Below are 26228 nucleotides of genomic sequence, written 5' to 3' on the forward strand. Positions count from 1 at the left end.
TGTACAGGAGCGGGAAAAAAAGATGTGTGAGCATTTCAGTCATGTCTATTGAAGTAATTCAGCTCTGTATGTGTGAGAGAAAAATATTTAGGTGTGAGAGCATTTTAATGGTCCAATGAGAGTATTTCAGTAGTGAAAAAAAAATGTATGTGTGAGCAGAAATATTCAGTGCTTCGTGAGATTATTTCAGTTTCGGTCGTGTGTGTGTGAGGTAATCCTGAATGATGTCCCACGACGGCCTCTCATAAAGCAGAAATAATGTTCACGTAGGTGGTCGAAGGTGTGACGAGATTAACGGTGATGGGTGCCATGCTAACGCCGCGGCCAAACGAGTGATTAGGGAGCGGCGGCGCACGATCTGCGATTGACACTTGCTCCGATCTGATATAATGGCTGCGAGTGAGTCAAGGGCCGAGCCCAGGGCGAGCGGCGTGAAAAACCTACTCCAGGTTACTCACGCCAAAGCACATGTTGCCTTGCAAATAAGATATAATAGCTACAGGGATACAAGAGGCAGTGAAGGAGTGACTGCTTCCCATTTCACATGCATCAAGTGGAACAGTGACTTGCAATTGGAATTTGTTCTGTGACTAAATTGTTTTTTAAATGTACTCATAGACTGACTGTGCTTCAAACATCAGGTCAGAAAATATCTGTTTAGTTTTCATGTCTAACTCAATAGTAGGCCTACACTCTGTTTGCCTCATATAATAGTGTATATCTGTCTCTATTGTAAAGAATGCTTTTTTTAAGAATACATTGAGATTAATAAAATTGAGATAACCATATAAATGTGTAATTGAATGTTCCAAACCGCCCCCGTTGGTGCCATCTGAAAGCATCTACTGTTGTTGTTTGTGATTAAAGATCCCAAAATATGTTCCAAAAATATGTTTCAAGAGAACAGAGAGAGTGCGTCGCGCATTGCGGCCCACACACGCGCGACTTTCCCGCTGCGCCGCAAAAGGCACAAACCTCGTTGCTTTCCGCAAGACATGCGACATCAGTGCGACTTTGAGCCTTTGACTCAACAACAGCGGTGGGCACAATCGGGGACTTCTATTATCTCATTCACTCTGATGTCAGCCTGCTCCACTGAACAATGATGGATTGTTTTACAAGCTTATCTGTCAATCATGGATTTAGAAATAGAGAGTATATACAATGCAATGGAAGTCTAAATATGTTTTTGCAGGGTTAAGCGCATCTATTGTTGTGTCAAAATGAGTCAGTTAAAGACACAGCCAGAAATCTTCAGCGAGCACTGGCGGCTAATATTAGCAGTGGCATTGAGATGCTGAAACGTGTGAGCAGCCGTTAACATTAGCAGTCCCGCTAAAACACCCCATCCGGAGCCGCAGATAGACAGAGCTTGGCCAACGCTGTGATTGGTCAACTGCTGGTCACATGACATACGGACGCCATGTTGCTACCCTGCTGCTGGAATTTCATAGTGTTTTGCAATAGGTGTTTCCACTTTTATGTTCTAATCATGTCTTGTTGCTCACGACGACCAGGAAGCGGTATTGTGATGCATCGTTTCACTAAAGACAGACAGAGGAGGAAATTGTGGAAAAGTGAAAGTCAAATAAGAGGACTGGAAAGCAAGTGACACTTCATTGTTGTGCAAAGTAAAGTAAAATAACACAATGTGAAATAGGTGGGACTGCGCAATGCAGCCTTCAAACCCATTATCAAGAGTTATACTTGAAAATTAAAATGTAATTGATTTTAATTATAAGCTTGAATTAACTTAAAATAAAATGATCTATTTTATCTCTTGATGAAACAGGGCCCATAATATGGAAATTAGTTTTTGTGGATTTTGTGTTAGTAAAAGTTCTAAATATTGTACATGCACAATTGAAAGCCATTGATAAAAATTAAAAAGACCATATGACATTTGGTTGTCAGTTACACTGAAATCACGTTTAAATGTAAATTTAGGACCATATATTCATTATGACAAATTACAGAGGAACCTGTTAATACATTCATTGGCACCATGAAAAAAAATGACTTTATTATCAAGTATCTTGCTTGTTATATCAGGAGCCAAAGGCAGGAGGAGATAAAGCAAATATATGTAATCAGATCTCTTATTTGAACATATTATGTGTTATGTATGAACACACTGATACATGAAAATCAAAATCCATGTATCAATTACATCAAAGGTTAAAAACTAAAACAAGGGGAAAATATAAAAGAAACTGTACACCTAGTTTTTGAAAGAAAGTTATTTTGCATGCAAAATGGTACGCATGCTCGTGCACTACACGCTTGAGCGCACGCCCCGCCCTGTGGCAGAGGGTAGCAACATGGCGTCCGTGTTTTCAGTTAGCCAGACTCTCCGTATTTTCTATTAGCGTCAGAGCTGGTCTTTATCACCTGTATTGTGCTCCATCTTTCAGCTATCAGCTAGTCTAACGGGGAACTATCCAGTCCACCTGTGTAAGAGCTGCTGCTAGCAATGCGCTAGCCAGTCAACCTTCTGCTAGCAATAGCAGCTAACTGTAGCATTGGCACCAAATATTCAGTCGAGCAACTACTGATGCGCTATCCAGTCACCCTGCCATAAGCCCGTACCCAACTGAGGGCGATGTTTGATGTTTGCGAGCTTTGGCAAAGGTAGTGAATGTGCGCTCCTGTCCTTGGTTCGTTTAAGGTTTGCAAACATTTACCAGATGCAAGGACATTTTCAACATGTTCAAAATGTCCTTGCAACCAGAAAAAAACATTAAGACTGTTGAGAGAACTATTTAAACTGTTGAGAGAACATCTCGGAAACGTAAGCGAACCCTGACGTGAAATCAACAATCGCTAGCGTCTAGCTAATTTTATCAGTGGTAGCTACCAAAATACTAACTATGGATGTTCAATCTTTGAGATTCAAATTTGCCTATTGCTAGCCGCTAACTGTACATCATTACCACAAAAATAGAGACAACTAACTTTCTCAAAATTTTTTTTTTAAACCTTTATTTAACCAGGTAAAATGTTTGAGAACTAATTCTCATTTACAAACACGACCTGGACAGTCTCACAGGTACTGTAGCGACTAATGTTAGCTGTGGCACTAACATTAACATTATTGACACACCACAGCAGCAGCCCTTGTGTCATATGCTAAACGGTGTCAAGTGATGTCAAACAATGCATCCACTAATGTAAATGCAGGCAGATAAGCTTCAGATGACAGTGACATTATGATGGCGCAGTGACGTCAGCAAACCACCGCGGGGAGGGCTCAGCCATCTTAGACCCCCTTTGGTAATCTGGATGTTCCCCCACGGTGCTGCCCAGACTGTGGATTTAATTAAACAGTGTGAAATTAATTAATCAGCGGGGTGTCAGGTAAAAGAACTCATCACTGAAACGGCTCACGCAAAAGCGCGACAAGCATTTCAAGTATGCTGACAGTTATTAATTTGCAGCACGAGTCGTATGATAGTTTTCCTTTAGTGAGATTAAAATGGTAGGTGTGGGGGGGGGGGATAGTCCTCCTTAAAAATCAAAGAGTAAACCTGTGTTTGATCTGTTCTATCAATTAATTAAAAAACGGGGAGTTGTATGTAATAATGTGGTGCAAATGAGATGGAGATGAGATAAAATATTCATTTTGTTATCAGGGGAATCAACCTGCAGGGCTTTTTTTTGTCTCCACTCTGGCTCAAAATGGTGTCCATATGGCAGCGGTGTACATTATAGTTTTTGCAGGGAGATTGGTGCGATGCCTTGTGGCGTTGGAGAAGGCCGCCTGGCTGTGACAAACTGTTGCAGGGATGTGACGTGAGATAATGAGGTTGTTGTAAGCCTTAAGTATGGAGCCAGGCCCCCCCGGGGCGACCCATCTAGCGCCCGAGCTTGCTCACGCTTAAAAAATAAATGAAAAAATGGATTGCCTTCACTAACTTTATCACAACTTTTGCTTTCATGCGACAAAACCTTTTGCCATTGCTTTTCCCCCTCCCCCCAACTTTTGTATCATGTCAAGGCGGCTCGACTTTGAGCTATTTATAGCCTCTTCCAAGCACCCCATGAGAGGATCAAGTGATCTTGGGTTCTGACGATGTATTTGATGGCGAACCTGCGTCGCACTTCCTGTAGTGACACCAAGGTCTTGGGAAAATAAATTAATGGGAATGCACAGAGGGAAGTTAGTCACTTTCTTTTATCATTTCATGCCAAATATCCTTTGGTGCTTAATAGTATAAAAAAAATTGTGGTGTTCATAGCGAAACTAAAATCCTTAATAAATTAAGGCCTGGACACATTTTGAGTGAAATGAATGAAATGAAAAACTTTACTTTTTAAAACAACCAGAAAACAGCAGAGGCCCCAGAATAGAACCCTGTGGAACACCATGCGTTCTATTAGAGGGGGACCGGGGCTAGTTGTATCATGGGTAAGTTGTCACATTGCAATTTTCTTCTTCACCAGAGGGCGCAACGAAAAAGTGGAATACTAGTTTTCTTTGTATAAAATGGTCAGGGGCTGTGTACTGTCTGAGAAGAGAATAGCACATTGTGAGCTGAGATGAGGGACAGTTACCTGTTTTGCACAACCCAAAGTAAAAATTTTCCAACTTCATATATTTTGAACCGGCGTCGTACATAGTCAAATTGTAGCAGCAAATCATGTGGACTAGTTAGAGGAGAGATTCAGGCATCATGTCATGCCTCAGTCACTGCTCTGTAAGCTAACTTCAAACGAGAGCTAGTATTAGCCAACATGGTTTGGGGCAACTTGTCTCAGTCATTTTGGGGTTTGTTGTCACATATGCAAAGAATGGACCAATGAAAAAAGCACCTCTGGCAACTCGGTTTACGTATGCCAGAATTGTTCTTCAGATGATGAGTCTGAAGAGTGAGGAAATTACTTTTGTTTTATTGTTTAAAATTTTTTGATTTTCCAGTTGTTGTTGGAACTGCAGTATGCCCACACGTCAGGACTGGTTTAAGTTTCATGATGAACCATCCATATGTTAACCGGAATGCTTTATTTTTTCAAATTAAATGTAATCTCAAATTTCCAGTTTAAGGGAAGCAAAACGTGCATTTGAGGCTGAGAGCTATGACCTACATGCCAGCAGTTCCGAAGAACTTTAATTTATTTCATATCATTTTATATTGAAGTTTGCTCAATGACTATGGTACATTTTCAAGATCAATGACATACAATTTCTCGAGCTGTAAAAACAAAACAGGAGAAAAAGGATAATTTTGTCCTTGTTTTATTAGTTGCAAAATCCTGTGTGACAATTTAACCCATATAGTGTGACATCTTACCCATTGGTGGGGCAACATGTCACATGTTCATTCCCTTTATTTGATGGCTTATAAGTGCACTGATACAAAGTATGAAAATTACATGAATACAAAAAAGATCTGGTATACATTTTGTTTATATATGATGTATTGATTCCAAGAAATAGATAAACGTATTTTTTTTAAGTGTTAGAACTAGCCGAGGTCTCCCCTACATGCGAGTTCAAATTGCACATATTCGTCCGACTACTTTCTATTTTTGCTTGACATAGTATGAAGGGATTACAATAGCAAATAAATCACATGACGTACCATCACAGCAGTCACAAGTCGAATACTGACCACAGCAAATTCCCTGCAGTCAATCAACGACAGCCAAATGGGGTGTGTCATTATAAATCTTATGACTCGGATGTGTGTCTTGACCTCCGCTGAACCCTTGAGACTGACTCATCGAACCCAGGTTTAGAACCACTGCTCTTAATTGTCCATAGGTGTAAATGTAGGTGTGAATGTTTTGTCGTTTGTGCCCTGCGATTGGCTCACCTGCTACCCTAATGAAGACAAGCGCTTTTGAAAACAAATCCGTTTCGTCTTGCACCTCGGCTGAAGGCCCTTTCACTTTGCTCAATGAACAACACGTGTTAAAAAAATAAAATAAAAAGACACTTTGTGTGTTCAATTTAGAGCAACAGCACTCTACACATTTTCTATTTGTGTGGTGCTGATTGCGGCACATGGAGCAAAACAATCCTGCTGTGGCTGCTGCACACAGAGAATTGCTATAATGTTTCATTACACGGCGAGTGTAATCCCACTACTGCTACTCCCGACTACTGCTAATGCCACAGTATAATTGGAGAGTGCTTTGAGTTTGTTTGCATGCTGCCAACGTGCTTGATGATTGTTGGCGCGCATACTCGTGCTGCGACCTCTCGGGCGGTTATTTTTGGAAGGCAACCTTTCTTTCGCTCTGTCTTTGCCCTCAAACAAATATGCCAAATGAGGAGTTTAGCCGACATTGATATGGCTTTTAAGTATAACATTAAATGCAAACAACTGTCAAATTATATTTGTATTTGAAATGACTATTTTGATGTTATTTTTTTTAATTGTTTAGGCTGTCACTAAACTTTGTAAATAATAAAATGTGTAAATAATATATATTTTATTATTATTATTATTATTATTATTATTATTATTATTATTATTATTATTACACCCTGGTCAGGGGTCACTGTCCACCAAACTAGAGTCCAGTCAAGGTGACGAGATTGAAGGTGTTGATTAAATTTGCCCTGCCCTATAAAAACTCATGCACGCACATTTGTGCACACACGTACACACAGAATCAGCATATGGCTCATGATTGCTGGTTATTTTTGAACACCTTGTTCCAAGTAACTGTCAGCAATTGTATGTTGATCATCACGAGGCGGCTCAGTGTTTAGCATAAGTTGTGACAGTAGCTGTCATGTTAGTCAGAAGACCTTGTATATTGCTTCCCCATGAGTTCAAAAATAAAATACGTATATATATATATTCCCAGTAATTGTTACAGTAATGAAATTTTTTTTTTTACAATGAATTTATACTGTATCTGCACATATGGCATGCACATTCAGACAGGATGTACATTAGAATTGCATTCAGGTTTGAACAACTTCAGATTTCATTTTTTTTTTGTAGTTGACGCTACGGTGATGATAGTCGAGTCGACTTGGACTAATCTATGTTTTGCTCATTCTCCACCCCCTGACGCTTTCATCCAATCACTTCCCGATACTCATTCATCCAATTTCATTCAGACACCTTGTAGATTGTCAGAAATTGAACCACTCTGCCAAAAATTCATGTATCACAACTGCAGGTTTGCTACTCACTGCAAACAATTACTACTTTTCGGTCATGCAAAGCTCGGAACGTGGTTTTCGTATCGCAGATTTGTGCGGTGATGTGAGACGATCACAAAAAGATTAGCTGGCCAGGACGCACTCGCGTTAATATGACAACACTCACGTCACCTACGCGTGGGTAGTAGGAGGTCGTACTTGCGCCGCACTAGCTAGTTAGCAACTAGCTTCAAATGAGTTGTTAGCGCGGCTAAACATGTCCCGAAGGCTGGAACCACTCCTAAATTAGTAATCATCGCCTCCATGTCAGCGAATAAGATACACTTTTGACAAGTATTGTTCTCACTTCTCACCCAGGAATGTAAGTAGTAATTTACAGAAGATGAAGTAGCCATGCTCATTTCTAAACTAAGCTACGATTGACATGTAATCATGAAACGCTGGAATTAAGTGTTGGGGTGATTAATTACACTTTTTACACAAGTTTGGCTGGAACCGCGTTAAAGTGCAGCGCATTTAACTTTGAACAACATAATAGCAGGCAATTTAATCTGTGTCTGGAGAGAAAATTATAAAAAATAATGAACACATAGCTAAACAGGAATGTAAATGTATTATGTTACATTCCAGAGTGGCTCAGTATAATATATTGAATATTTATAATATCACTAATTTTGTTTCCACAATACGGTTCTGAGTTTTGATTTTGACGTTTAAGATTTGCACATTAAATGTTCTCACAATTACATTATAGTAGATCTTGTCTTTTTTTTCTTCTTTTAAAATAAGTTTAGCATTTTGAAAAGAATGTGCAATCTATTCAGAAATTTATACTTCAAGTTATACTTTAAAATTACAGTTTGCTGCTATGCACAATGTCAATTTAAGAAATAAAAACTGTTCATTATACAAAAATATTCCATTTGTTATATTGTTGTATTTGTATTTGATAATACACTTGCGCCAGGTTCTTGGGATTAAATCACAATTAGAAAGTTGCTCCTCTAATGAAGAAATTGATTAGCAAAACTGCTCCGCAAAGAAAAACAAAACATTATTTCAAGCCTTGTAATGCATTGTAGCAAACCTACAGTTGTGTTACGTGAATGATTGCATGAGTTTCAAAAGACCCGACTGTCTGTGAGACCCTGAAGGTGTCTGTGATTTGTGATTGGATGACTGAGTTCTGTCCGGGGTTGGGGCAATTGGAAGAAGGAAGAAGACTGTGAGCGTGTCTCTAGGTAAAAGACTGACGGATGAGAGAAACACTGGCTGGATGTTTTCTTTATCGACATTAAGCGTTCATTTTTACAATAAAGTGGTTATTGATCGACCACTGTTTATTGCCTGTCTTTTCACTGTCACAGGAGTTTGGTGAATTGGCTGATGGCTGACATGAGGATTTAAGGCTGCTGGTCCGCTAGTGTTAGCAAGTACCTTTTCATAGCATACCACTTAAGTTGTATTTGACACTAGACTTGACTGTGCTACTGGTTTAGAATTTTTTGTCAAATATTTCAATACGTTTGTGGCACTGCTGCTAGTTTTCTGCACGAAGGCACCACCTATTGATTTCAATTAGACGTCCATGTTTTGTTGCCGAAACACGTGAGCAAGTTAGAACCGTCATTGCTGACTAGTAAAGTTGACTAATTGGTTAAACTCCTATTATCCAGTGTATATGTGTTCTATAAGGTGACCAAATGTTTAGACGGGACAGTCCCGTATTTTAGCCATCCAACGACATCTAATCGCTAACAGCCGTGTTTTCGCCACACCGGTACTGGAACAACTTCCTGCTAAGAATCATGGGAAATGTAGTCCTACTAGCCCCATTCTGCAATCGCTGATCCAACCCAACGCAAGCTGAGCTTTTCTGGCGGCATATTTACAATGTTACAATGCGGGACTGGCGCGTTGGTAAACGGCACAGCGAGCTTCCAATAGCTGCCGGAACTCGGCTCAAAGGGTTGGATGATAGTGAGTGAATTGGCTTGTTTAGTGCTGTTTAACTGTCAACCAAGATAGCATTTAGCATTAGCTAAAGTAATAACACAACTTTTGACTAGCGATTAAATTAGTTATAACTAGTTCCTTGTGATCATTTATTGTAATTTTCAGCAAAATTGTAGTGTCCGGGTCCGTAATTTGGAAAATCTGGTCATCATATGTATATCCTGTATGAATCTGCTGTTTACGATGTACAAATGTATCCTGCATATCAAGGCAGCAATTGTATTTCATGGCCGAGTAGCAATGTTGCTTTCACTGCGTGAGGATGACATTATTGACACTTGGCTCCAACATGTCAGAAAGCTTGCATACTAAATGAAGAGCATGAGAGAAAACCGAGGGGAGGGAGGAAGAGGAGGGGTAGTCTCGAGTGGGCTCTCCTGCAGATGTTCAAGAAATACAAAGAGCTGCAAATGTCAGACTCATTGGCCGAGCTGCAAGTGGTCACTCAACCATGGGATTAAAAGCATTTAAGCCTTGTATCACCCCCATCTCCTTTTTTTATTTCGGACCATTCAGGGGAGAAGGAAATGGAACAATCACTGGTGTTTGGGTGTTTATTGCTGGTGCAAAAGCGAACGTGTGTGTATGTGTGTTGCCGACATCTCTGAATGTACCGTCGTGCTTTCTTGCAGAAAAAAAAGAAAACATAATGAGCAAAGCCTAAAAGGGTTTCTGTGTTGTGGTTAAGGTGCAAAATGGACTGTCACTACTGTTTATTTCATTCATGTCTGGATGTAATGGAAAACATGCAATCAAATGTAGGCCGCCGTGACTAGCAGAGTGCTTCACTTCACACTTCTAATGCCTCCTGGTCAACAGCGGGCATATTTATGGGCAGCTATTGACGTTTTTATAGGGACCTCGAGGGAGCGTAGGGAGGCCTTGATTAGAACGTGCCACAAAATAAATCGCAGACAAGAGGCATTCCGAGTGGCTTTTTAATTCAGTTGTCACAGCGGCAGCGTCCCCCGCCTGCGTTTTCTTGTTTCGCCGTGATGAAAACACAGGTGGAGAGTTGAGCGAATTCCGCCTGGCGCTGCAGACGACTTTTTTTTTTTTTTTTTTTTTTTTTTTTTGGGGCTGCTCTTCTTAGCACACTAGTGGAGGTTTGCAGTGTGGCCGCTGGGCACAGTGGGTCAGTGCTCACAAAGCTCTGTTTGTTCCGTGGGCCTGCAGGGCTGCCTGGGTAAGCTTGGCTCCAGAGGGATGCGCCGTCTCACACGCTGAGCACGCTCTCTAACGCATTCATCTCCTCTCCTCAATAGGGGTTTATATGTCTCCTCTTATGAGGCGAAGAAGGGAAAACAAGACTTTCTGCAAACAGGGCCTCGGGATAACAGATTTCGCTGTTGTTGCTCCCTCTTTTGTTTGAATGCCATTTTTCAGTCGTTGCTTGTGGTGAAATGGTGCGCTTTTTGTGTGTTGTTGCTGTTGGTTTTGTTCTGCCTTTCTTTGTGCTTTTTATCTTCTTTTGTCTTGCGCAGACGCGCGGCTTTGTCTAGTGCCGCTGTATCAACATATTCCGAGAAGGCGGGAGATAGTGCTGAGATGAGGAAATAGCTGACAGCAACAGGCACAAAGATGTCATGACAAAAATGCCGCTGGATTGTTGGTTTCATGCGTCGGCATTTTTCAGTAAAGGTGACCAAGTCTTTTTTTTTTTCTTCTTTTTCTTTTTTTACTGAAGTCTACTTTTGGAGATTTCCAAATCGTTATTCAGTCATGGTATTGGAAGTACTCAACTGTACTGCCATACAGTCAAGAAGTTCTGGGTTTGAATCGCAGCTCAGGCCTTTAGTTGTGGTGTTGGCATGGTCACCTTGACACATAACATTACTTGCTGATTAATGTTGTGTCGTTCACGTAGAACGAATCTTTTCATTGAACGTGAGTGAACAGATCACTTCCTGAAGTGATTTGTTCTTTTCTCAGTTCATTTTAGCTCAGCTACGCTCATGTCGTCGATCTTCGCGAGCGACCAATCAGCAGCCAGCGTCAGACACGGGCGAACTTACTTCCTTGCTTGAGTCAGTGAGTGAACGTGTTTCCAATTCCGGTTCAGGAATGATTCAGTGAGTGAACGTACTTTTGTTTTTGATAGAAACACACATTTAATAATTAAACAAATATAGCAACATAAAATTAACTGTGTGTGTTTTATATTTTTCCGTCCGTGCCGGGGGGGGGGGGGGGGGGGTGATGGGGGTGGGGGGGGGGGAGCGATTGCGTAGACGAACGATTCGATGAACGAATCTTTTGAATTTTTTTTTTTTAATGAACTGATTCTAAAGATTCCGTTTACTTAAAAGAACTGTCGTGCCCATCACTGTTGCTGATGACTGGCATCAGCAAAACTTTCAGTAACCATGTTTACATGCCGTCAATATTCAGGTTAAAGTCAAGATTCCAGTTTCTGAAACATTCGGGATAACCTGTTTATATACGTGAGCGGACAGAGTTACTCCCGTGTACAAATACAGCCTTTAAGTCGACCTCATTTCCGCTTTTAACTTTCTACGCTCGGAAGATGCAGCGACAAAAGATCCTTGAATACACCTTTAAGCTAAGGAAAATGTTTTTGGAATGTATGAGGAAGGAGGAGTGCCTGTAGAAATCGGAGATGAGATTTGAGCCTCGAACCATATTAAGACTTGCTAACTACGAGATCACTTTGCTGCCCTTCACAAGAACAATCTATAGTGAAGTAATGAGATTCTTTATTTCTTTGCGTTTGTGAAAAGATTCACACATTGAAAGCAATGTTGACAAAAAGCATTCAGTGCACATCATTGGACTTCATTTCAGGCAGCATCAAAAGATTTACCATTTATTTGTGTGTGTGTGTGTGTGTGTGTGTGTGTGTGTGTTTAGATTTTTCATTTGGCCTTTTACAACATTTTTTAAACTGGAAGTCAACCTTAAACATTTCTTGACAATTATATGTTATATGTGACCTCACTAGTCTAACTGTGGCCTCATTCTGATTAATATTACATTTGTGGAATAAGAGTTATGAGCAAAATTGAGCCATTTTTAATCCATCTCAGAGGGCGGCCATTTTGCCACTTGCTGAATTATGACATCAGAGTTGCTCAGGGCTCAGTCAACGTCACCTGTTTTTTTAGGCTGAGCTGTGATTGGTTGTTACCTGAGACCTGAGCAACAGTGATGTAGGGCTGGACGATATAAACGCTATATTCAATATAAGGTATACATTTTGCCGAAGGTAGAGATTTTGACTGAAGCGCATGTTGGTGACGTCATTGCATTAGGGCTGTCCCGACTAGCCGATGAAGTAAATACGTCGGCGCGCACGACATACTGTTGAAGTCGAGTGTAACCCCCCCACCCCGCCCCAGACACAAGTTGACGTTAAATGTCGACACGTGCATACCGTCAGTTGTAAACAAGTGAACATAGCAGAAAAGAAAGGAGAACAGCAGAAATTGGACATGACATCTGTTTACTGAGGAAGTCGTAGTCAAGCGAACGGCAGTATGCATGAAAGTACGCGGCGCTAATGCGGCGAGAGAAACCTAATTTATAAATAAACCTCACATTGCCAAGTAGTATGAGATAAATGCATTGTAGCGCTTTTAGTTTGAAGTTGTTCCCAGACGCGTGTCGCCACGGCATAATCCAGCATAAGGGCTGACATAACTCGTCTACTCATAGTTTGTGACGGCACCAACCTTGCGACAGACGACACGAACACAAGTTCGTCCTGAAATCATGTTCAAGATCCAGTTAAGCGCAGTACGACATAAATGCGCTGTCATTGCCAGCTAGCAGCACCAAGCAGCAAACTAGCCGCGCTAGCTAGCAGTGCTAAAGTTACCCAAAATCGCTACTGTGGTTCTGACGTCACTTATCGTCGCATAGACCAAAATCTATGGGGAGAGATTCAGAGAGGAAAATAGTGTGCTGCACAGTTTAAATTTAAGTAAAAAATAAATAAAATGTTGATTATCTAAAAAAATAAAAACCAGTTGGTTGTTCATTAACTGCATTAACGTGGTTTTTGTCTTCTGTGTTTATAATTGTTCTTTAACAAATCAAGAATATATATTTCTATCCAAATACCCGATTATTTGCTAGAATTTTCAGCAGGATATCTGAATACCAAAATATTTCATAGCTGCAGTCCTAATAATATTATTTTTTAGTTTTGTGGCATGCACACGAGTTCCTCCACCACACCCCCTATCAAATCTAGCGAGCCTGCACACCGCAAGCTTGTTATCCAAAGTAAATGTATTCTTTCATTGTTTTTGTTTTTTTTAATCCATTTATCTTCTATAAAGGACTATTTAAACCAGTAAGCAATCTAACAACCTTAATTCTATACCGTGATATACAGTATACCGTTACCGTGAAGGGATGCAGTTTATACCGTGATATGAATTATCGCCCAGCCCTACATTGATGTCATCTTCAATTGACAGCAAGTAGCAAAATGGCCGCCCCCTGAGATGGATAAAAATGGCTGGATTTTGCTGCTTAACTGATATTCCACTAAAGCAATATTAACCAGAATACCGTATTTAGTTTAGTGGGGCTGCATAAAACATATTATTGTCAAAAACAATTTTGGGGGTTGACTTCCCCTCTAATAAAAGGACAATGGTGTCACCCCTTTAAAATGTGTTTGTCACTCATTCCCTAATATTTCATGATAGATGGAGATGGCTATGTTAGCTAGCTCCTTGCACAAGCCGCTAGCTGTCCTCCGGTGATCAAAATGTTGAAAGTTTTGTATCAGTTGGGTTGTACCTCCTCGACACCACAATGGAGCGCCCCTAAATTATCGTTTGCCTTCATTTGGGGCATGGCATGTTTTCATCTTCTTTCTCACCTTTAGTGCGATCCCCTCACATCACTCAGGTCCGAACGGCACTGTTGTTGTGGGTGACTCTAATCTGCAGTCCGCATAGAAGTCGGTGATTGAAGGGAGCAGTGTGACACGCAGCGGGATGATTTAGTTTAATGACCATGGCAGTGTCAGTGCTGTGATGGAAATTGGACTCCCCCTGCAAATTTACATCACTGGAGGCTACTTCGGGGGGCTCTTTTGGCGGCTGCCATGCAGAGCACGAGCCGTCAGGAGGTCCTGGATATGTCACGCTTGTCACCTTGCTTTAAGTGCATGTGCAGACGTGGGAGAGGGATTAATATTATATAGCCTACGGAAGCACAGAGAACGTCTTATCAGCGGCGCAGATGTGATAAGCACCTCTACCCCCATGAAAACCCGCACAAATCTCCCGCCGAAGAGACAAGCATCTCTTTGTGTGGTTTCCTCACTCTGCTGAGTTTCAATGCGTCTCTACGTGTTGGCAGATATGATGCAATTTCACATCTGTTGTAGTTTGATGTGCCTGGATCACACTGTGTGAAATCATCCTGATCGCAACACCGCTCCTCTCAATTATTTAGAGAGGTGGCATATGGCTTTGGAGATAGTAATCAGATTTCTTTTGATTTTTTCCCTCCTTTTTTTTGTCACATCTATTCAGAATAGCCTAAAAGCTGAAATAACGGCGGTGAAATAAAAGCCTGTGATCACATTATTGGGCCGCTCAGCATCCACACCCTCTTCTCCATTCACCGGGGTGAAGAAAAGAAAAAGGTTTAATCAAAATGTCACTTTTATAGAAATATTTTCCATCATCGCCGCGACACTCATCTCACATTAGTTCACATCAATACAGATGTCAGCATGCACAAATTGCATTGCCTTCAAACACATTGGGAGCTGTTGAATGGAGGACGCGGCAGACCTCGCTGTCACTTCAGTTTTATCAGAGAAGTACAGAGTGGAACCATGGAAACAACATGTGACACACAAAAACACATCAAGGCCAGCCAATACTTAAATGACAATTTATTGAAAATGCTGCACTCACAAAAGCGACACCTTTCAGCGTGCTGCGTAGTACATTAAGGCTCTGCAATAATACTTACAATTGCTAATTGTCGACACTGTTCACTTTGTGTAGATTAGTGCATGCGAAAAAAAAAGAAAGAACTATTGCTTTTAATATACTTCCCCTCCGAAGTTGCTCGAATGCTGAGAGACACTACCATGAAGCTAAAATGCTAAAGAATAAATGAAGGGAATAAGGCGTACAAAAATAACCTTGGGCAAAGAACCACCTGGTGCTTCACCGAGTCATTATTATCTGATCACAAGTAGCAGACTATTCTATAGAAATAGGTTCATTGTAGATCAGTAGCATAAATAGGAAAGATGTAAAAAAGTCTTCAATTATGAGTCCTTACACCAGCAGTTACCTTGACATGGGCTAAGAGCAGCTGAGGATTGACATCGCTGTAATGTGATTGGACACTTAAATGTAAGTGCAATGATCTTCTGGCGATGCTTTGACATCTCTGCTTGTTTGTTTGTTACCGTTACTCGTCGAAAACGTTTTGCCCCAAACCCTTCGAGAACCACCGCGCTAAGGCATGAAATAGTTAATTACATGTGACATTGTGGAGAATACTTTCTAGAAAATGTCTGTTAAAGATCAAATAAACAAATTGTTACACTATAACCGCAATAAAAAATAAAAATAAAAATAAAAATAAAGGAAAGAAAAACCCTTTGGTTTCTTATCTAACATTTAACAAATAAGTCTGTCTCGGTGACTGTGAATGAAAAAAATAAAAAATAAATTGAGGGCCACTGATCTAGTGAATGCCAGGCACACTCCCTTTTTTATTGATGAAACTCCAAACATAAGCACAGCATTCTGATTAAATTACTTTTATTGGATTTATTTCTTACAGAATAAAAAAAAAACCTGCTCTCCTTCAAAGTGTAATTGGAGGCCGAGCAGTCGGCACGTACCGACTGGCCGACTGCACATCAGCTAGGTAGGCCATTCTCTAATTTAAATTGTACGTTATCTTTTTTGTGGATTTCAATGACCAAGAAAGGTCAATGTCCAAGAAATGTAGGATGCCGCGCCTCTTTAGAGTTTATCATTCCCAGATTCCGCATAATGTGCGCGACATAAATCTGGACGGGAGCATACGCGTAGATGAAAAGTGCGCAAATGCAGCGAGAATATGCTCCTGGTCCCGGAAACTAGAAGTAGAAATCAATCTATTTCACATTTTTACATATCACTGAAATCATCTTAGCAGGTTAAAAAAATAATAATAATCCCCAAATTTTTCCAAGCTTCTGTACCTTGCCCTGAATTCCTCTTTTGCTTTGCTTATTTTGAAAAGCAATTGTTTAAGGAATTAAATAATTATTCATGTTTTTTTAAACTATTAACACTAAAGTACACAAATTAATTACTTTAAAGAATTAAAGCTACAGGTAGCCATGCACGTAGGGTGACCAGATTTTCAAAATTAAGAACCTGTACCATACAATTCTGCTGAAAATAAAATATACAATACATTTTCACCAGAGACTATCGCTACTCCGTCTAATGACTGGTGGTTGTGTAATTACTCTAGCTAATGCTAAATGCTATTGTGGCTGACAGTTTAATAGCGCTAAACATTCTGCCACTAAAAAAAGCTCAGCTTGTGTCAGGTCTGGCCGACCACCGCAGCGTTAGGCTCGTAGGACTACATTTCCCATGATTCTTAGACACGGAAGCAGGAAGTAGTTCTAGTTCCGGTATGACGAAAACATGCCTACTAGCGATTAGACGCAAATGTGAATGAGAACGCAAACGTGAATGTGAAAGTAAATAGGAAGGATTTTAACAATTAAATTCCTTTTTTTGGTTTATCGTAGGAATTGCTATGACAACTGTGTGATTGACTAAAAAAAAAAATGGGCCAAGTAAGTTGTGATTGGTCGTTGCCTGAGCCACATTGATGTCATCTTCAGTCAACATCAAGTGGCAAAATGGCCGCCCCCTTAGATGGATAAAAATGGCTGGATTTTGCTTCGTAACTGTAAACGTAATATTAATCAGAATCTCATGTTTAGACTAGTAAGGTCACATATAACATTATTGTCAAGAAATGTTTAAGGTTGACTTCCACTATAAAACTGGTGAGTTTTCGGGCATGGTTTCACCATGTGCGAAAATCAATTTTCCTCAACTTTCCAGGGGGCGCTATTGAGTTATCACTACACACACACACACACACACACACACTTGTAATAACGTCTTTATCCTCTAAGCACTAGTATACATGATTGTTTCTCAGCATTCACACAATTTACTTTCATGCCATGCTTTCCGGTTATATGTCCCACTTGCAAGTAGTCTTCTGCTAATCTAACTGAAAAAGAAAGTGTAGCCGCACACAAGCAAAAACTTTAAAGACCTTTAGGATCTTGGGTGCATTGCGTGCGCGTCTACACGATGCCTAAGATGCGTGCCACCCACCAGCGACAGGGCATAATGACTCTGCAAGCTACCTGGCATCCTCTGTAGTTGTACGGCCAGGGCCAGTGGCCGCGCAGAGGCTCGCATATTCTCTGACAGTGCGTGTAGCCGCGCTGGCATTCGGCGCAGCAGATCCCCTGGTGGTCCAGCATGGAGTCAAAGGTCACGCCACCTCCCTCGCCGGCGCCAGCGACGGTCCCGGTATCTCCGCCGCGCTGCAAGTTTTTCAAGCGCTGTTAATTTTGATGAGCGATCTTTTTTAAAATTCATGCTCATTTGCAATTTAGATGGTCTGAAAAAGGAAGGAAAAAAAAAAGTCCAAAGCTCTCATCCGGCCAAACATGTGACTGAGGTTCTCTTAGGCAATATGAATTTTTATAAGCAATGGGAGTTTTCGCATCACTTATATAAGTTCAACAACTTAGGGTGGCAGCTGTTGCCTGGGTGACCTGCAGTTGGGGTTGCTAATGCCACACCATCACCCGCTCGATGCTGTACTAAGTGACTTAAGACTAAACACCACACTTATAAAACTTTGTCCTTTGCTGTGTTTCAGTGTCTCTGCCACTTTTTATCGCACGTCTCTGACTATCAGTTGTCTGCATCCTACTGGCTTATGGTCTGTGCACCTACCGATGTACCTTTCCTATCTACATCAGGGAGGGTCAACTTGGAGGGGACCACAATTTCTCAGCAGTGCTACATAGGACCACGCACTTCCGAACCAGACAAAAATGACATTTAAAAAATATGTGCTTGTAATATATTTCATTTTTCATGATACATTTCGCAATGAATGATTGTCTAAAAAAGCCACTATCTTTGTTGTGTGAAGCAAACCAAAAAATAACGACATACTGTTTTGTTTTTTTCTTTCCCCAGTGTGAAAATGTGATAAAAATGACCATTCAAGGATGGCACAAAACTGTTGAACAGTAAACCAGTATTAAGTGCAAGAAATCATTTTGTGACATTTTTCACAAAAAAATCATCTCGCTCAAAATGATATTATTGAGGTATTATGTTTGTCCTACATATAATTACAAATGTGCACAAAAATTATTAGTTCTTCTCAAGTTGCAGTATAGGGCAGTATAAGACCCAGTGTAATGGCAACAAAGCCATGTTTGCCATCTAGTGGTGAGTGCCTATATTACAACTTAAAATTACAGTCGCTCCCTGCATAATTGTGATTCGGCACATGCAGATTTGCATATTTAAGTTTTTTTTTTCATTTTTAAATGTGTGTTTATTTATTTAATTTTGTTGGATTTTCTTTTGAATTTTTATCAGCGTTTTTTTTTTTTTTACAATTTTTCGGGGTTGTAAAATATTATTATTATTATTATTAATTTTTTTTTTAAATAACATTGCTAGTTGCCCATCCCTGATCTGCAGTATATGTTGTCTGACCATTATGTCCTACTCACCTATCACCATCCGTCCAGCCATCTTACTACCATTTGTCCGTCTATCTATCCAGGAATCGAGCTAACTGTTCAGCTGTCTGTTTGTCTGTCTGCATGTCCATCTGTCCACCCTAATAACCTATCATCATCCTTCTATTCTAAGTACTATGTCCTTGTGTCGCTTCATCCACCCGCCCATGTTCCATATGTCCTACTGTCCTTCCTTCCATCCATTTGTCTGTCTGTCCATCCCGCTATTATGAGTCTGTCCGTCCAGGAGTCTTTCTTTTGTCTGTGTGTCTTGTCTTTCCATCATCCATTTCATCTCATTATTCAGTCTCCAAGTGTTTTGGTAACTAGGCTATTTCTTTTACAACCTTCTTTGTAACAAGGCAAGACACATGCAAAGCAGTCCCGTGTAAAAGTGTTGACAAAACAGTAAAGTTTCAATGGTTGATGTTGCTTTCAAGGGTTGCTGCAGGGCTCCGTAAACGCCTCTTGATGGCTCATGTAAAATTCATCAGCTTTGAAGCCTTTTTTTTTTCCCAGTAGGACGCGCTCCACTCACATGATACGGATTCTCGGGGTTGAATCCCGATCCCACATCCTCGCTTCCGCGTTCCCCCGACCTGGAGGAGTCCTCCTTTGCCGTCACCTCCAACACCTCCACACGGGACTGCCGCTTGGCCCGCTGCGAGTCCCTCCTCCTCCTCTTCCTCCTCACCCCATCTGTCAGGGCAGCCACAAGAGGCCAGAGTATTGGGTCAGTGTTCACAAGACGCCCAACGCGTGCAATCCTACATGGGCCCGAACCTCCTCAGACGTAGTGAATTATTCAATTAGCAGCAGTGATATGAAGTGGCCTTTGCATATTTGATACGTTTTTTTCATACAATGCATCAGCCTTTGTCGTTTTGTGTTCACACGTGTTTCATTCACTTCTGTGAGTGGCACAAGTGTGTCGACATATAGTGTAAGCCTCAACTGAGACCTGAATAAACCATTGGCAACTTACAATGGCGAGTTCATCAACCACTTAGGGAAGAGCTTCATAACAGCAAAACAACAGTACAAACAACATAAAATCATTTGTGGTCCAATTTATTCGATTTCAGAAGACAAAGTAGTATAGATTAGTAGATTTTTATCCCTGGTTGACATTAGCTAGTCAATTAATGAGATGCACATCGTTTTAAAAAGTCACATCAGTCTTTGTGTACATGAAGGTATAATTTATCGCGGTTTGGATAGTATCAGTGTCTGATGTCGGTGTACAGCTACTGTACTGTGAGAGATAACGATGCTATATGTTGTATTATATAGTGTTCATAGGTCATGCCCTCTAAATTTAGGGATGACCGTTTTGTTTTAGTGAATACTGAATACTTTCAAATTTAAAGATGATAGATCTCACCATGCCATTCACTGTGTACAGACTTTAATACAGAAATATTTGTGTTAATAGGATACAATTGACATTAGTAAAATTTGCAGATAAGGGTTAGTAAAAAAAATATGACTATCGACTACAAATCACAGAGGGGAACACTTTGAAGGGCCATTCTTCCATCACGTGTGTGACATTCTCACAACAATTCTGTTGTTCTTTCAGGCTTCAAGCGTAGGCAATAATTGAGACCTTACAAAGTCAAATGTCACACACGTGACACAACATATTTGCCTCAGTATCTCCGAGAAGGGACATGAAAAAGCTAAACTACTTATATTTGCTGACAGAGATAACCCAAGACACAATAAATATCCTATCATTTATAAGGTCTCAATTATTGCCTGATGTTGAACCCTGGAAGAACAACAGAATTGTTGTGTGAATGTCACACACGTGACGGAAGAATGGCCCTGGGGAAAAAAAATCTGTTGATAGATTTTTATGTTTATTAAAATGAAAAAGTTTTTTTTCTGGCATGTCAAGTTCTCCACATCTTTAGTAAAAAAAATCTGACTCGCTGTGGTAAGACTGTAGTAAGAAGAGCTGATTATGATTGGACTCATCTACAGTTAAGCTAAGTAACTTTCGAGTGTTGTTCCGATACCGTTTTTTGGCCCCCGATACCGATACCCAGCTTTGCAGTATCGGCCGATGCCATACCGATACCTACGTTTTTTTTCTCAACATGAAAATGCTGCCCTGCCATTGGTTCAGAGTATTCAAGGGCCAATAGGATATCTTAGCTCGGCATGCAGTGAACATATCACACATCAGTGAATGTCGTGCATGAGCAAGGCACAAAATGCTGCATTCAAAGTCCTATATTAGCGTCAGAATTAATGGTATCGGCATGTTACTTGTTAGTACTCACCGATACCGATACCACTGTGTAATGCAGTATCGGGGCCTCTGCCGATACCAGTATCGGTATCGAATAATACTATTTGTAACCATGGGCAAGTTATATTTTGTTTATGCGGTTTATTTGTATTTTAGTTTTAAATGCTTGTAACTATTCCACCTTGATATTTTATGCATACACACACATCATTTCCTATGTTTTAAGAAAACAGGATCCAATAGCTCAATAACGTGACGTGATAGAGACAAACCGAGACCAGCTTTGGATTCTGCACCCACAGATTTGTAAAAAAAACTAAATATAGCTGTCAGACCAACTCAATAAAAAAAAAGTGTTCCCCAGTGTAATCTCATCAATTTATAGTATTTTGTAAAAGAGTGTGAGGTCAGCATGCCATGCGAGCCGTCATGGCACCTCAGTCAACCCCTTTCCAGACAGGGTTAATGCATTTTGGCTTTTTCCTTTGACTCGTGACGTATATTCTGATGATTATTTGGACAAACATTAGAAAATTAACCACGAGGTTACCGGGAAATTAGTCAATTTACATTCTTGGCAAGTAGAGATTCTGGCAGTCTCTCGGTACTTGTCTGGTGTTTATGAGCTCCATTCTTGATTTTATTTAGTAGGTTGCTATACTTCCCGTTATTATCCGTTGCCTAGACTCAGTGGTTATGAACCAATTTGAACAAATAATTATATATAACTGTCCTGCGTTTGAGACGATCTGTTATTGTGGTTTGACAAGTACTGAGCGACTATATAGACTTTTATGTTTTATGCTATCCACCATCACATCACCGGTTGGACTGTGGTTCAACTTTTTAAATGCCAAATCATATAAGGATCCCTCAAGCAGAGTTCCACTTGGGATCAACTATGAAAGACTTTTGAAATAGACCAAAGCGGTCCAATATCAGGTCAGTTCTTCCCCAGACTTTGGAATGCTGTGAGTCACTTTCTGAAGGCAAACCTTTGGGAATGAGCGGTTGGAGCCAGTAAATAGGTAGCTCTCCGCACAGAGCCAGAATCTTGGGGCTCAAAAAAGCGATGTCCTTCAGCGGTTGCTCGGAAGAAACCCAGATGAGGAACTCGTCGTCAAACCTCACTGGCATGTCTTCGTCAGTCTGCCAAGACAAGCACAAGACGTCTGTGGGAAAAGCCGGGAAGACTGAAAAGTGACTGAGAAAGAAAAAAAAAAGTGGAAATTGTGACATTCAAGAGACGGCAGAACGCGTATACCAGGTCAGACATCAGTGAGTCTTTGTTGTGAGCTCCCAGGCGAGGAAGGTTGCCTTTGATTTGGGATTTTATGTAACACTTGTCTCCTCCGAAGAATCGGATTGCAGTTATTCCCTGCGCCAAATCACAAAGATGCCATGTTTACACTCACAGTTGCGCGAAAGCACACAGACGGAATGTCCGTCCGCTCGACCATTTTTTCGCAACGGGACAAAGTCACTCACGCTTTGAAAGTCGTGAATCTCCACCGCCTCCTCGTCGCCGCTGCCCGTTTTGAACCTCTCCACGTTGTCGTCGGAATTGATTTCCACCGAGCCCTCTCTCACCTCGCCGTTGATGTTCATGCTGTAATGAGCGCTGTACACCTGCAAGCGTTCAACACAGGACGTTAAACGACTCGTTAGTCGAGCGGGAAGCGGCGGACGGAAACAAGCGCGCCGTTGCTTTTACTTTCATCGCGTTGGCTCGCATTCAAGAAGTCTTGTGTGCTTTGTGCTCAGCAGGAACCGAGCGAGGGGGGGGGGGGGGGGGGGGCCGACGCTGATCTTTGCCTTGCAGGTGAGCTCATTAAGATGTGAGTCAATATGGAAATATGAAGTAGGCGCAAAAGCATTTGATGTGCTTTGGCAAGCATACTGTATTTCACAACGCACACTTTGCATTTGCATTAAGGTGATTGACAAGCAGGCCTCATTATTTTTTGCTTTATAAAACAACGTCGCAATGAAAACAGTTCGATTCTGTTTTACATTGTTGGACCGGGAGGCGCACTTCACAACCAAAGCAGCGAGCTTTAGATGACTTCAAGGTTGTTGTAGCATCTTTCCAGGAGCTCCTGCTGTTACTACTCCAACCTATCACTATGGAAACGCATGAATCTGACTATTACCCAAATTAAATCTAAATCAGATTTATTGGCCATGTATGTAAAAACACACAAGGAATTTTTCTGCCATCCGAGAAACATAAATAACAATGGCCAACAACATGGGAAGCCTGGCGGTTCGCTACTTAGCGTCCAGAGTTTCTTGGTAAAAAAGTCAACATGAGAGGGGAAAAGGCCCAATCTGTCCTCCTTTAAACGGGAGCACAAAAAAGACCTGGGAAATAAACATGCACATAGTAGTAACACAATAATGACATATATACAACATACACATTGCACGTGTGGGAATGGGAGAAGGCGTTTAAACACAGACACACTGACCAGCAGCTGTGCCTTCAAATTTATGATTTAGCAGCACCCATCTGTCTTGGATTCTCCTGATTGTGGCTCATTTGGGCCAATTCGTCAAAGTATAAGGCCTAAAATTGAGACAAAATGGCTGCTTTAAACCAAAAGGGTAGAAATCCTGTTTATTTTCAGACAAGGATACTTGAAACTTTTTCATGTGTCCTGTTTTTAGCTTGAGAAACTGCTATTTTTCCCCCCGACTTTACAAGAACTACAGCCCCTAGAAGACGTTATTTCAGCAGATAACACACACACTTGCAAAATTAGTGAATGAGATTTGTTCACTGAAAGAATAATAATAAATACAATGATTCTAAAAGGGCCTGCACACTTCCTGGTGCCCTAAAAATTATTTTACTAGCACTTCATGTTAGTAAACCTTATGACTTGAGTCAATGTCGTGGTATCGAATGGGTTACCAGCACTTGAGGCAAGTCAAGGACAAAATATCCGTATCATGGGTCTCGTCTGTATTATCCAGTGTTGTTGTTTTTTTTTTGACACTGCACTTCATCTTATTTTTTAGCAGAGTTGAAGTGAGTCAAAACAAGTCTGAGTTTGTCTTGCGCATCACTCTGTCCATTCACATACACTTATCGTGTCAGAGGGGAAAATGTGCAACTCTAGATTACGCTTTGACTCTCAAAATGGCCGGATACTGTAAGTGAGCAATGCAGCTGGTTTGGATGAAGAAATTGGGGTACACCCTGGACTGTTTGCTAGCCTAATGCAAGGCGGATGTGCTAACCACCAAAAAATTATCCTGCACACTCGGAAATAATGTTTCTTAAATGATGATCACCACCAGTCATGCTACTCAGTCAGAGTAATGTTAATGCAACATACTTTTACTTGAGCGTTTACGTTAAGAAGAAACTATATTTTTATGCCAATGCATTGAGTTACGTTCCGCTTGATAATTTTATTTGTATTAAATCTATTATTGCTTGTCGGCGAGATTTTCACCTTTGGTGCTATCACATGACAGTTTCACCAATCCAACGGAACTAAGCGCACAAGTCGCAAGTCCTTGCGCTTTCATGCAGAAGCTAACTTTTCAAAGTGACCAATTTTCGATGAACCCTGGTAAAAACAACAAAGAAATGGACGACTACATGTCATCTCTGCTTGGTGACCCTATTGTGCTGTTTTATGATTATAAATGAAGAAAGTTAAATGGAGCCAATTTCTTGTGGCGGAATTTGATTGAATTTTTGTTAGCTTTATTATTCCATCCATCCATTTCTTAATTTTTTTTAAAATATCGATGTAAATAATTAATAAATAAATAAAAAATTCAGACCGATACCAGTACGAGCAGTCAATTATTTAGTAGTCACTGATACCAAGTACCGATACCAATAGTATTTTTGATACATAGGATTTCCTCAAAAAACAATGACAGATATAAGGTTAAAGAAAGACCTATATTTCCCAAAATAGCATTTTCCTTAAAAACGCATGAAATTAATGGTAAGTTTCTATTCTTCTAATTTCTAGTTCCTGGTCGTAAAACGGGGAGAAGAAAATAAAAGGCTTGCAAGTACTAATACCTTAAAAAAAAGGTACTTCCCCATCCTTAGTGACATTGTTGGACATTTTGAACATTCCCATTTTATATTTCTGCCAAACAAATCTAAAGTTACTCAACAGTTTCTCAATATTTGAGCATTTTTTTCATTGAATACTTAATTTTTATTACTCAATGAATTACTTACTGTTTGAGTACAATTTGTGGCTACGCTACTATTACTTAATTTCATATCCATTTTGCTCAGATATGGTTAAATGTTGTCTACTGCATCTTTATTGCATTTACAGTACTTTACATGAGAAAAATCTCACAACACACCAAAATTCTAAAAACAAAACAAAACACTGGATACGCAGGTTTATCACAATTATCTATTTGATCATTTTGAGATAGATGTACACACATACATTATTTGTAAATAAATATTTTGTGAACTGATTAATGTCAGTAGCAAAACACCTTCCATGAGTATTTCACTTTTGGGTCTTCACTTAGCTTTATCGTTACGGAAATCCCACAGCGGACACTTACATTCCTCTCATTTTCCTTCCTTAAGAGCAGAGCGGCCATGGAGGCGCAGAGCATCAACACGGCGCCAACGGAAAGAGCCACAGCTCCATATCTCAGCAGCCCACCGCTCCCTGCGGGAGTTTTGACCTTTGCCGATTTCAAAAGAACCAAGTGAGACACATTCGTCACGGCATAACACCTGTACTGTCTCACCCCTGAAGGCGACAGTTTGTCTTACCCGATGTGCGAAAGGCTCAAAAGCAGCAATTTGTTGAGTTTTTTGGTGTCCTTCCATTGTCGCCCAGCCACTCGGCCTCCCTGAAAACTCTCCTGCAGCTTCTCTTCGGAGATGGCCGCTGTGCTCCAACTTTCTTCTTGACAGGTCAGTGTGAATGACGTGCAGAGGAATTCTTTCCCTCTTGATGTTACCTGAGGGCGGGTCGTGCAGCAGTGCCAAACTAAAACCACTTATTTAATTTTTT

General features: G+C 40.6%; 1 protein-coding gene across 1 annotated transcript; it reads right to left on the minus strand.

Annotated features, from left to right (window-relative positions):
* Positions 1-15088: 15088 nt before the first annotated feature.
* On the minus strand, positions 15089-22969 carry cnmd (chondromodulin). The gene is made up of 6 exons (XM_086091238.1): positions 22919-22969; positions 22693-22833; positions 22469-22582; positions 22200-22353; positions 19483-19643; positions 15089-17720 (listed from the first exon to the last, which is right to left on the minus strand). Exons 1-6 carry the CDS (start codon positions 22937-22939, stop codon positions 17475-17477), a joined length of 837 nt encoding a protein of 278 aa, XP_085947364.1. The 5' UTR covers positions 22940-22969; the 3' UTR covers positions 15089-17474.
* Positions 22970-26228: the final 3259 nt, after the last annotated feature.

The sequence above is a fragment of the Leptonotus elevatus genome, chromosome 12, assembly GCF_054856555.1.
Source record: "Leptonotus elevatus isolate MCC_2025b chromosome 12, RoL_Lele_1.0, whole genome shotgun sequence".
Classification (NCBI taxonomy): Eukaryota; Metazoa; Chordata; class Actinopteri; order Syngnathiformes; family Syngnathidae; genus Leptonotus; species Leptonotus elevatus.